The sequence below is a fragment of the Cucurbita maxima genome, unplaced genomic scaffold, assembly GCF_002738345.1.
Source record: "Cucurbita maxima cultivar Rimu unplaced genomic scaffold, Cmax_1.0 Cma_Scf00028, whole genome shotgun sequence".
Taxonomy (NCBI): domain Eukaryota; kingdom Viridiplantae; phylum Streptophyta; class Magnoliopsida; order Cucurbitales; family Cucurbitaceae; genus Cucurbita; species Cucurbita maxima.
Window position 1 is genome coordinate 2,017,200 of NW_019272044.1, and position 12,893 is coordinate 2,030,092.

At 35.1% G+C, this 12,893-nt stretch overlaps 1 protein-coding gene and 1 pseudogene across 1 annotated transcript; one reads left to right on the forward strand and one right to left on the reverse strand.

The window, feature by feature from the left end:
• Nucleotides 1-3,958: 3,958 nt before the first annotated feature.
• Nucleotides 3,959-4,045, reverse strand: LOC111465272 (annotated as a pseudogene).
• Nucleotides 4,046-5,294: 1,249 nt separating this feature from the next.
• LOC111465049 lies at nucleotides 5,295-12,083 on the forward strand. Its single transcript, XM_023109311.1, has 5 exons — nucleotides 5,295-5,721; nucleotides 6,046-6,107; nucleotides 10,342-10,432; nucleotides 10,989-11,091; nucleotides 11,178-12,083. Exons 1-5 carry the CDS (start codon nucleotides 5,534-5,536, stop codon nucleotides 11,883-11,885), a joined length of 1,152 nt encoding a protein of 383 aa, XP_022965079.1. The 5' UTR covers nucleotides 5,295-5,533; the 3' UTR covers nucleotides 11,886-12,083.
• The last annotated feature ends 810 nt before the right edge of the window (nucleotides 12,084-12,893 follow it).

A 12,893-nucleotide genomic window follows, 5' to 3' on the forward strand; every position in this document is an offset into this window, starting at 1 on the left:
TAGCTAATTTAGGGTTTATAAGTGAGGAATACTAACTCCATTAGAATGAGGCCTTTTGGGAAGCCCAAAGCAAAGCCATGAGAGCTTGTGCTCAAAGTGGACAATATCATACTATTGTGGAGAGTCGTGTTCGTCTAACATGGTATCAGAGTCATGCCCTAAACTTAGTCGTGCCAATAGAATATGTGAATTGTATGATAATACTTACGGTGATGTATTCAATGATATGTTTGAGATAGGATATGAGAAGAATGCACTAAACGTTATGTAATGATAAGAGTAAGATATGTTTATGAAATGTTAAAGTTAGGTTACGTATCGAAGTACTATGGATATGAGAGATTGATAAAAACGATATGGTCACTATTGATCGATAAAAGAATATGGTTAGGTTATGGGTAGAAAGAGATAAGATTATGATAGATTGATAGAATAATAGCGTTAGAACGCGTTCCTGTAACGATATGACTAAGGTACGTTCATATAACGATATGACTATGATAGGTATAAGAATGGTAAAACTATGATAAGTTAGAGAACAATATGACCACGAAGTGTTTACGATATGATACGAGATATGAATGATATATATATATATATATTATTTATTTATTTATTTATTTATTGTGATATGATATGAAAATGATATGAAATATGTTATGATACGAGACATATGATAATTGACATATTTACGATATGTTATATTGTAATACGATATGTTATGGTATGATATGTATATGATGAAAATTGTTATGTCTGGAAGCATACAATGATATGACCGATTGACATGCAAAACGACGAACTAACATGAATTACAACACCGGAGTATGCATGAAAGGTATGATAAGCGATTTGAAAAATGATATGATATGTACGGAATACTAGCGGCGTTATATTAAATGATAATGGAAATGGAAAAATGTTGGGACCTTATGCATTATTGTGTGCTCATGCATTGGGGGATACCCCTTACATTTCACGAGAGTACGGATGCGTACGTTACAAGGTAGGAAAACTATCATTATGTTTAACCTAATGCTGTCATGGCAGTTACTAGTTCTAACGGGTGTCCAGCCTAAAGAGCTCCTATAGTATGCTCGCCCGACAAGGAAAGTGACCCAGCGGTGTGGGAACTGATTGGCGAGTCCATACTCACACGTATGGGTTGTGTGTAGAGTATAAGATACACATCCAAGTTACCTGTTGGGATAGTACCTTAGGAAAATAGACGGTTATGATAGATTCCATCATTGTATTCGCATATTCTTGCATTTAACTCCAATAGTGAGATCACTTATTATTTCTTTAAATACTCAAGTCACGTGTCACTTCTATTTCAGGCTAAGGTAAGACATTTATGTACAGCTGACGATGACTTTGCAACTCGAGACCATGACACATGCATTTGATAGTCGTATTTATTTTCTTAGACTTAGGTCAGAATATGAACTTTTAATTTAAACGTTTATTTATTTTATTTAATCTTTCGTTTTGTCGTTTTTAAAAGTGTTTTCAAAACACGTAAGTCCGTGACTGTGTTTTAAGATGAAAGTGACGTTTTATGAAAATTATTTTCGTATTCAATGTTCATAATAGGTATACCTTAAATTAAGTAAAAAATTTGGGGTTGATACAAATTTTTTCTAAAGTCATGGACCATTCTAAATAAATAACATAAAACATCTATTAATTTTATATTTAATAATCTTTTATTAACTTTAAAAATAAATTTTAATTTTTTTTTGGTATATTATTAAAAAAATTAAAAATTAATTTGTGGGTCCTCAATTTTCAATTTTTTTTTTGTATAATAAAACAATATGTTAAACTTTTTAATATGTCAAAATAAAAAAATATATATTTATCTATAAGAAATAAATTAAAAAGTTCAACATTTATTAAATATTTTTTACTTTTTTAATACTAAATTAACTTTAAATTTTATTATTATTATTTTATTTCACCTTAGTTAGATAATTGATATGAGAAATTTCGTAGACATTTTCTTGAGATTTAAATTTTAAAAAACGTGAAACAGGCGACAATCGCCGCCATGTTCACACCATAACCTCCGTATAATATGGTCAGAGAATCTGACATGATTACGTGGCATTATCAGAGTTGATGACGTAGCAATTACCACGTCATTTTAGGACCCATAAACTGTATTCCCTTCCCTTGGGAGACAAATTTAAATCGTTTTTAATAATTGGTTAAACATTTAAATTATATGCTTGGTCGAAAATATGTAATAAGCTGCAATCAAAAGTAGACTTATTATTAGAATAGCATATACTTGGTCGAGTGAATTGCTCGATGTATCGGGATACTATTACTATGCGACTGATATTGTAACAGCCCAAACTCACGGCTAGCAGATATTGTTCGCTTTGGCTCGTTACGTATCGTCGTCGGCCTCACGATTTTAATACACGTTTGCTAAGAATAGGTTTCCACACCCTTGTAAGAAATGTTTTGTTCTATTTTGCAACGGATGTGAGATCTCACAATCCACTCATTTCGAGGTCTAGAGTCCTTGTTGACACTCATTTCAGTGTCCAACGTCCTCGCTAGCACACTGTCTGGTGTCCACCCCTTTCGAAGTTCAACGATCTCGCTAGCACATATAAATATTATTCAAACAATTTTTTTAAAATTTCAAATTTACCCACCACCTAAATTTGGAGCATATATTATTTGCTTTGGCTCGTTACTTATCGTCGTCAGCCTCACGGTTTTGAAACGCGTTTACAAGGAGAGGTTTCCACACCCTTATAAGAAATGTTTTGTTCTCTTCTCTAACCGATGTGGGATCTCACAATCCATCCCTTTTGAGGTCTAGCGTTCTTGTTGGCACTCATTTCTCTCTCTAGTCGACGTGAGATCTCATAATTCACCCCTTCAGTGTCCAACGTCCTCGCTGACACACCGCTCAGTGTCCACTCCCTTCAAAGTCCAACGATCTCGCTTGCACATATAAATATTATTCAAACAACTATTTTCAAATTTCAAATTTACCCACCACCTAAATGTAATAATTTTGCAACACATTTTTCAAACCCACTTTGGAAAAATATATTTTATTTGTTTCTTTTTCACTAAGTCTCTCCTAGAAATTATTAAATGTACACGTGGAAAAAATACGACCAACTTCAATGGTCAATTATTTGGTTCTATAAAAAATTATTTGTAACACAATTATTTTAATGATTAATCAAATAAATTAATATTTTAAGTTATAATCTTTTTTAAAATAATTATTTTATACGAGACTTTAAAAATTAAATATTCATATAATATTAGATCAAGCACAACATATTAATTTATTTCATATTATTACTATTAAAAAAAAATATTAGCACGACGATCTCGAATTAAGTCTTAATTAAAGTATATATATATATATATATATATATAAAAGATATTTTCTTTGAATTTGATATCTGAAGACATAAGTCAATATTCCATCGATAAATAATTCCTAATTTGATTCACATGTGACATTATTTTTTTAATCTATACTAAAAAAATCTTTCCCATAAAGTATTTACAATTTTTTTTATTACACGTAAGATTCATTTTTGTATGAAAATTCAATTTTTCCATCCCAATTTGACGGTAACATTTGTAACTACTCATATCTACTGCGGGTAGATATTGTCTTCTTTCAACTTTTCTTTTGAACTTCTCCTCAAGGCTTTAAAACGCGTCTGCTAGGGGAAGGTTTCCACACCCTTAAATGATGTTTTGTTCTCCTCCCCAACCAATGTGGGACATCACAATCCACCCCCTTCGGGGCTTAGTGTCCTCGCTGGCACTCTTTCCTTCCTCCAATCGATGTGGGACCCCTGCCAAATCCACCCTCTTTGGGGCCAGTGTCCTTATTAGCACATTGCCTTGTGTCTACCTCCTTCGGGGAACAGCAAGAAGGCTGACACATCGTCCAGTGTCTGGCTCTAATATTATTTCTCGATTTGTGCATATCATCCTTGTGCAGGGGCCATGCTAATCGTTCCAATTTTATCATGTTCCATTTTAAAAACGATAAAAAAAGCTTGGAATATTTTATGTCGTGGGTTAGGTAGGGTCGGATTTAGACATTTTTAAAACTCAATTCAATTGGTCGGATTGTAAAATTTTTAATCTAAACAATATTTATTAAATAATGAACCAAGCCATAGTTTTTTTAAGTTGAGTTGGTTTATTTAAATTTTTGTTTTAAATAAAAGTAAGAGGTTAGTTTGTTTCATCCATTTATTTCTTTTCAAAAATTTAATTAAATTTTGAATAATTTTAAATATAGGAGAATAAATAATAAAAAATTAATTATGAAATTAAATAAAAATAAAATAAATACACGTAGATATAAATGGATGGTAAGAAAAATATATATATATTGAAATTACAGTTCGGTTCAACCCAATCTATTTTTACGGAAATTCATGAACCAACCTATGTCAATATATAATTTTTTTTGTTTATTTTATGGAATTAATTTTAACTCTTAATTCTTAAATGAATTGATTATGAAAAATATAGGGTTACATAAAAGTTCAAACTCAATTATTTCAACTCATTAACCCTATTAAATATTAGGAATTAAGTTTGATATGTGGCAATCATAATTAGAGTTAAAATCTGAACCTGAGTTTGAACCACTGTTCGATGCCTATATCATATGAACCGAGGTTTGTGATTGAATCTCACCAAGCTTGGATGCCTAGTAGTCAGGTAGTCCGTGTTGGATGATGAAAGTCCCACATCGGCTAATTTAGGGAATGATAATGAGTTTATAACCAATGAATACTATTTCCATTGATATAAGGTCTTTTGTGGAAGCTCAAAGCAAGGCCATGAGAGCTTATGCTCAAAGTGAATAATATCATACCATTGTGGAGAGTTGTGTTTGTTTAACAGTCTATAACCTAGCTTTGGGCTTCCCGTCAAGGTTTTAAAATAGTCCACGACCAACTTCAAAGATGCCTCTACCTTAATCGATGACCATTAAAGCACGATTGAGAACGAAACCAGACAACGTCAACCGAGGAGATTCAAGGTTTTTTTTTAGTGGTTAGTTAATAGCCAAAAATATATAAAGATTTTGCATAAACATTTTGTGGAAAAAATTAAATATTAATTAAACCATGGAGGAAGGGAATAAATAAATAAATAAATAAATGAAAATAAAATAAAAGAAAAAGCCCAGCCCAAGGCCCAATTGAGGAAGCCCAAAAGGTAAGGGTTGGGCCAGTTTACCATATATTTATTTTTCATTATTCAGAAATGCCACGGAAACCGTTTAGGGAAGGGGACTGGTGGATGCTCGCCGTATCTCTTTCTTTACAGCTTTCGCCGTCGCCGTCGCCGATTTCCCGATCTGTTACCGCCAAACTAAAACACAAATACTCAATTTCCCGCCCTTCAACAATTTTTCAAAAATTCTTCGCCAATTTCCCAATTCTCTTACTCCTTCCCACCTTTTTCCTCTCGGATTATACACTTCCGTCTCTAATTTTTCGCTTCGTTTCCTTGCATGGCGGCTCCGTCGCCAACCGTTAGCAACAATAGCTCCGACACCGCCACCACCACTGCCAGCGCAGTCACGGTTAACGCCGCTGTTTCCTCCAACCATTTGGCCAACCGTACCGCAACGCCGCCGAAGACCCTTCGCGGGCTCAACAAACCCAAGTGTAGGGTTTGTGGCAATGTTGCTCGTTCAAGGTTTAATAATCTCCTCTCCTGCTGTTTCCTCTCCTTTTGACTTGAATTTTTTTATTTTTAGTGCGCTTGAAACCCTAGATTTGTTTTGTTTGTAGTGAAGGTAGCGTTCTTCTGTCAATTTTTTTTTTTTTTTTTTGTAGATTGATTTTTCGCTAATATGTATAATATGGCACTTTGGAAAGTGTTTTTTTGCTACTTATCTTCATAATTAGATCAGATATATTATTTGGACCCGGTTTAAGCTGATTAGCTGATTTTGATATTTTATTTGCAAGCCATTGTTTAGAATCTTCGACAATCTTATCTTTGAAACGTTGCGCGCAGGTGTCCTTATGAATCATGCAAGAGCTGTTGTGCGAGAAATCAAAACCCGTGCCATATCCACGGTATGAAAGTGATATCTCTATTGGCTGTACAGTTATAATTAATTTTGATTTGCCATGGCATGTCCATTATCCAACCCTTGTAGACTCATACAATACAATTATGGCCTGGTGCCCTCCTTGGGTACACCGGAGCTGAAAAAGGAACTAGTGATTCTCAGAAAACAACCCTTGTAGCCTATGATTCTTTTCTTAAAATTCTTTTTATTTTATTTATTATAAGAAACAAGAATATGTGTTGCTAGCAAGAAGATCATACAAAGAAGGGGGAGATGAGATATCCCCAAAGGGCTAAAGGGTTAAAAGAAGACTCTCAGGGTAGTAATTACAAAATAAAGTTAGTAAGAGAATACCAGATGGAGGCAAAGAATTTAATAGACTCCCACGGATCATCAATACTAGTTCTTTTTTCTATGAAGACCCTCTGGTTCCTCTCTAGCCAAACTTTCCACAATGTTGCCGAAATAGCATTAAACCACAACATACGACCATCGTCCTCGAAGGAAAATCCAAAAATAAGTTGGAAAAGAGCCTCATAGTTTCTTGTAGGGAAGCACCAACTAATACCAAATTGTCCATAAGGAACAATCCCAAAAGCACAAAAAGAAGAGGTCATTCTGACTTTCTTCATTCAATCTAGTCATATCGAAAAAGGTGCTGAGACTAGATAAAAACTGAAACAATTCATGTTGCATAGTTTATTTATTTATTTTATTGAAAACAGAAACAATTCATTGATATGATGAGATAGATTGAACATAGAAACAATTCATTGGTATGATGAGAAGGATACAAAATAAGATCCTATTGATAAATAAATTACAAAAAGAAAAAAGAAACCTCTATCGATAACCAAGGGTAGATAAACTATTATACAGAAAGAGGAGACAATTTGCTTCATGAGATAGCCAAAAGAGACGTGTATTCAATAGACCAATTGATGTAGCGATTCTTGTCTTAGAAAATCCAAGTGCTCGATTCCAATCTTAAGTTCCAAAAGGACTGGACATGACTAAATTGAACGGTTTTTAATCTTTTTATACTTCTTAAGAAGCCCTCAATATTGCATTTAGCCATTAAAAACATTGAGTACATTGTCAGATGACTATAATTTTTAGAGGGGTTGAGATTCCTGGAGAGAATGTTTGGTTCCTTGTCTCTCTTTGACTTTGGTGTACAGGGATTTTTGTAAATTCTCTTTAGGTTGTATTTTGATAGATTAAAGCCATTTTTGTTTTAGTTTGACTTCTTTTGCTGGACTATTTTTTGAAAATGTGATTTCTTATAAGAAGAAACCGGCAAACTTTTTGCATGCTTAGAGGCAATACTTGCTTGATGTAAAATTGGAGAAGTATAATTATATATTTTAACTAGGAAATAAGAATCCGTGATAAATAAATTTGTTATATTTCTATTCCATAGACTTACTTTGGTGCACTTTTGTATCTTCAAGCGATGAACTGAGAAAAAGAGTGGACATTATAGTCCAAAGTACTAAAAAATGAATAAAATCTCCTTTTTCTTCTTCTTTATTGCCAAATCCTAAAGTGCAACAGGTGACCAAAGAGAGACCAAGTCAGTTGTAGGAGTCATGGTGCTGGCCATTTTATCTTTTCAAGTTTTTGTTGTTGCCACCTTTGGCTTGATCTTTTTTGTACTTTCATTTCTTAGTGATAACAGGTTTCGCATTTAAGACCCAAGTGCACTTAGTGCTTCCTGTTTTGCTCGTCTTTGTAGACAGTTACCTAAGCTTGCCTTGAAAACATTGAAAACAACCTAATGATATAATCAGTTGGGTGGAGATATAGGCGTGCTCTCTCTCTCTCGTGAAAAAAAAAAAAAAAAAAAAATCATTGTGCGCTACAAGAAAAGAAAAAAAAAAACAAAAGATAGAGAGAACTCTACAAAGACAACTAATGAAACTAAATTACCAAGAAGGGCTCCAATTGTTTAGAATTGGTGATAATGCATAACCCATGAACTCCTTAGTTATTGACTCCTGAAGAGAGGTGTCAAACTTAGCCAAGACCTGCCACTCTTCCATGGACTTTGAACCCCTCGAATATACATATCTCAAATTGAACTTGCAAATTGATATCTTTATATGGTTTGCAATCTTTGAGTAACACCTACTCAAAGGTTCCATGTTTAAATCTTCGAGAGAGTTCAGTATGAAAAATCTCCTGATGTCACGGCATCCTTGCATTACATTAGAGGCACTAGTGAGGTCCTAGAAACAAAATAAGGCCTAAAGAAAAATTATAAATGTCTTACCAACCGAAACCCAAAGAGAAGTATGAAATCTAATAAGGGACCACGACTCCCCTACAAGTTTTTTAACCCTTCTAAAATTTTATTGCTCTTTTCCCCCAAAGCCCCCACAGAATAGCACAAAGATAATCCAACCAAAGCCTGTTGCCTTTATCACTAAAAGGGGAGAAGGAAGACACTCCTCAAGTAAATCTCTACTGCTCTTAGGCTACACCAAACTAAGAGAGAGTCTCAAAGAAATAACTCCATCAATCTAGTGAACTGACAAGAGCAAAGGAGATGATCCAAGTCCTTGACTGCTTCCCTGCAAATTATACACTATTGGGTCCAAATCAACTTGGGTGAGAAACTTTGAACGCGATCCAAAATATTCATCCCATCAAGAAGAACCTGCCACACATAAAATTTGACCTTCTTTGGAATTTTAATCTTCCAAAGCTAAGAAAACATGGGAGAACTCCAAGTAGAAGAGGAGAGTTAAGAAAACATGTTTTGACGATCCAAAACATGGGAGAACTCCAAGACACCCAAAGAATGACTGATAGGAGAACCTGTTCAAAGGACTAGGACTCAAGACCCGGTAGTCGTCTCTCCACCCGAGAGGAAAATCACCATTTAAAGTGGGGGAGGATCACATCATGAGCCTCTCTGTCAGAAAGGGGTCGACTGAGACCAAGAGAAATAAAGGAAGAGTTTCAAAATGAGGGAAGGAGGCCATAAAGGAGGATGTTGAGTTGGATAAATGGTTAAGGCAAGGAAACAAGGTGCAAAGAGGGATATCCCCCAATCAAATATCTTCTCGGAAATAAGTACTTATCTGGTGCGTACAAAACAAAAAAATTGGGAAAAGAAATGGACTCCATGAGAGATACCCTTCCAAGGATGTTTGGTAGTACCTCCTCACACCCCTTTTGAAGACCAACCAAATGGGTGAGGGCCATATACTCTCAGTAACCTTATGCCACAAACGGTTAGACTCACAAGAAAAATGCACATCTACTTAGCCAACAAGGCATCGTTACACATCCTAGATTCCCTATACCTAATTCCCCAAGCTCCACTAGATTATCCACAACCTCCTAACTAACCAAGTGCATGCTCTTCCCTTCCTCCACCCCTTCCCATAAAAAATTACACAAGCTCTCCAGGTTACTGCAAGCGTTCACACATCATAAACAGAGATAAGCAGTAACCTGGAGTACCACTGAGGATTGGCTGAATCAGAGCGAGTCTCCCTCCCTCCCTTTGTCTTGGGGTTATGACCAAGGAGTAGACCCAAGTAAGAGGAAGGGAATGATCCCACCCAACGCCCATCTTGTTAGCTAGGATCGCACTGGACACCGATTATTGAACATTTGTTTTTGTTGATATATAACTGTTTCAATTTTATCAATTTAAACTCCATATTTAGACAATGTTTCAATTTTTATCAAATTCAATTTTCACCAGACTCATCCACTAATTTTTTTTTTAAAAAAACCAGTACAAAAATATCAACAAAAATCAAACATCATACTACTATCTCAATTAATGTACAGGATTGACCGTTGAACAAATCTCCCAAAACTCTCAAATTTCAACAAAAATCCAATTTTTATGTTGTTTTCTTTAAAAGTCTCCACAATTTTGTGCCTGATTATGTTTTATAATTCAGTAAATGCACATTCAAATATATTTTAAATTTTTAAAAAAGAAAAGTCAACTAGAAGGTAACAATTGCAACATTCCTTAAGGATTAAGGTACAATTTAAAGAAATTGAATGTTTAGGGTAAAAATTGGTATAACACGTCTAGAGGTAAAAAAAATTTCTCCGTAAATTTTATCAATTTTATCTTATGTTTATATTTGTCGTTGACCTGTCTGCACTTTTTCCCGGTAGCTTGCTGTGAGGTTGTGAAGGACTTGTGATTTTGTCAGTTTGAAGGTTTGGTTTGTGATTTTGATGTTGTTGATTTTATCTTGCAGTGTTAAAAGCAAACGCGACTTTTACGGACAAGACGCCTACTTTGAGCTCTCCTCTATTTGACAAGCAATCAGCAGATCCATCATCATCTGGGTAAGTATGTGAGTTCTAGATTCCATATATTTTACTTTACACCTATATTTATGTTGTTCCGACTACCAAGAGATAATTATATTCAGGATATTGGTTTCCCTGCACCAATCTTGCGTCTCTTATATTATTTATATACGTGAAATCTGTCGGTCATATTCTTCAATGGTATATTTGATAATGTTTTTGGTTGAAGGTCGAAAGTTATTGATTTTAGCCTCAAGTATTCTCATCTGAGAATTGAACATTAGGATCTTCAATGAATCAATACATCATTGGTTTAAGATTAAGGAAATTTCCGTTACTCTTTCTAACCTTTTGTGAACCCCTTTAAGGTTAATTTGATACTTTTCTTCCCCTGAAGATGATCAGATTATTTCTCTGGGATCCAACCCCCGCTACAGCCAACAGTTCAACACGTACTAATCCATCATAACAATGCTTAATTAGGCTACTGTTACTGGAGTCTGAATGTTCCAAGTTTCACAGTTCAAAGCTATATTTAGGCTTTTCTTTGGGCTGTGTTGAGATTTTCATTTTCGTTGGTTGTGTGCTTCAGGACTTCCCATAGAGTAGCTTCACTTCGACAACTTTCTAGCAACTTTTCCCAGTTCAACAATGTGCAAATCCCTCTCCGTTCACGGAAGCCACTGACTAGAAAGGTGTTCATAATTAGTCAATTTATCTTCTGCTTTGTAGTTTTTGAACACAAGTACACTGCCCTGTTCTAATTCGAGATAGTTTTTAGGATGCCGCTGCAATTAATGAATGGAGATTTTCCAAGTTGAGGGAATTTCGGGAGAGACATATTGAAGCAGAAAATGAAGCTTTTGATCGATACATGAAGAACGTTAATCTATTGGAGGAGGTATTTTCCATGAAATCTATGGTTGATGGGTCTCTCAAGGACGGACCCTCAAACTTTGCTACAGAAGGCACTGAGGAAGTGATACCTGGATTGAAGTTATCGTTAGGATCAGGATCAGACGACTCTAGAAAGAGGATACGGGAAATTGTTGAAGATGGACTGATGAAACTTAAAAAGGTCGAGGCAACTGATAACGACGATGAGGTTACTGACCAGGTTGAATCTGGTAAGGTTGCTGACCAGACAAATCGAAACGATGGATGGACAACAGTAAAAGGTTGGCATGCCAAAAGAGCTCGAGCTTTAGGTGATCTCATTGACAAGCTAAACAAAGCCCGGAACGAGGAGGATTTAAAATCTTGCTTGGCAATGAAACATCAGCTATTTAACCAGCACATAACATCCAGTCAAACAGAATCTGAAGAGACTGACATGCCCAAGGAGCAAGTTATAAAGAAAGATTTAGACTCGAGGAAAGAATTGGGTTATTCATTGCCAAAGTTGATTAATAAAACTATTATTGATCAAGAAACTCTTAACCGAATTGATGCTCACTTTTCTTCCCTTAAGCAGATAGACAATCTATGATTTGATGCAGATTTTTTTTCCTCTATTGACTTTAGGTCAAGGTCTCCAAACATGATGCTGTTATGTCCTTGTGTAATTTGTTCGCTCAACAGCCATTGATGTTTATATGGCAACAGCATTAAATGTGCATTATCTTTCCACAGATTCCTCACCTCATTTGTCTGTTCCTTCTTATCTGTGATGAAATGATCAGTTAAATCATGAACCTTGAACTGAGATTAGGATTGGGCATTGGGGTGTCATTTTTCTGGCAGCAAGTGATTGAAAATTTTCAGGGAAAGATCTGGTAGATGCCTGTGAAATGCATGTTGAAAAGGAAAAGTTTCCAACGTGGGCTGTCTTTTATTCATTCTTTGTTCCTTATTTTTATTTTGGGCCAGATGATTGCAATAAATGGGCCTAAAATAGGTTAATCATTGAGCTTTCTTTTCAAAAGCTATAATTGCAGGAAAATCAAGCTGCAACATGTGCTCTTCTTCTGCAGGATGTGTATATTAGATGTATATATTAGTTGACTTGAAATCTCACATTGATGGGGGAGAATGAAACATTCAAGGGTGTAAAAACTTCTCCTTAACAGATGCGTTTTAACAACTTTGATGGAAAGTCCGAAGGGAAAAACTCAAAGAGGATAATATTTGCTAGTGGTGGACTTAGGTTATTAGAAATGGTATTAGAGTCACACTCCATGAGATATGCCTCCGAAAGAGGGTGGACATAAAGCGGTGTGCCAACAAAGACATTGAGCCTCGAAGGGATGGATTATGAGTTTCCACATCCGTTAGAGAGAAGAATAAAACATTTTTTTTATGAAAGTGTGGGTTTCAACTGTATGCCGGAAAAGAAAAGAAATTCATCAGCTTTCTTTTCTCCCGTTCCACTAATGGGTGTGTAATGTTTTGCTTCATTCCAATTGCAAAAGACAAACAATTGAAATGAGGAAGTGTACATAATGGGGACTGCCAAACCCAACCATACATCTCATTCATTATTTATGTTTGAATCAAA

Coding starts and splice junctions, on each gene's coding strand:
- LOC111465049 (XM_023109311.1), top strand. CDS start 5,534: ATGGCGGCTCCGTCGCCAACCGTTAGCAACAATAGCTCCGACACCGCC. Junction 5,722..6,045: donor GGCAATGTTGCTCGTTCAAG/GTTTAATAATCT, acceptor CGTTGCGCGCAG/GTGTCCTTATGAATCATGCA. Junction 6,108..10,341: donor AAACCCGTGCCATATCCACG/GTATGAAAGTGA, acceptor TTTATCTTGCAG/TGTTAAAAGCAAACGCGACT.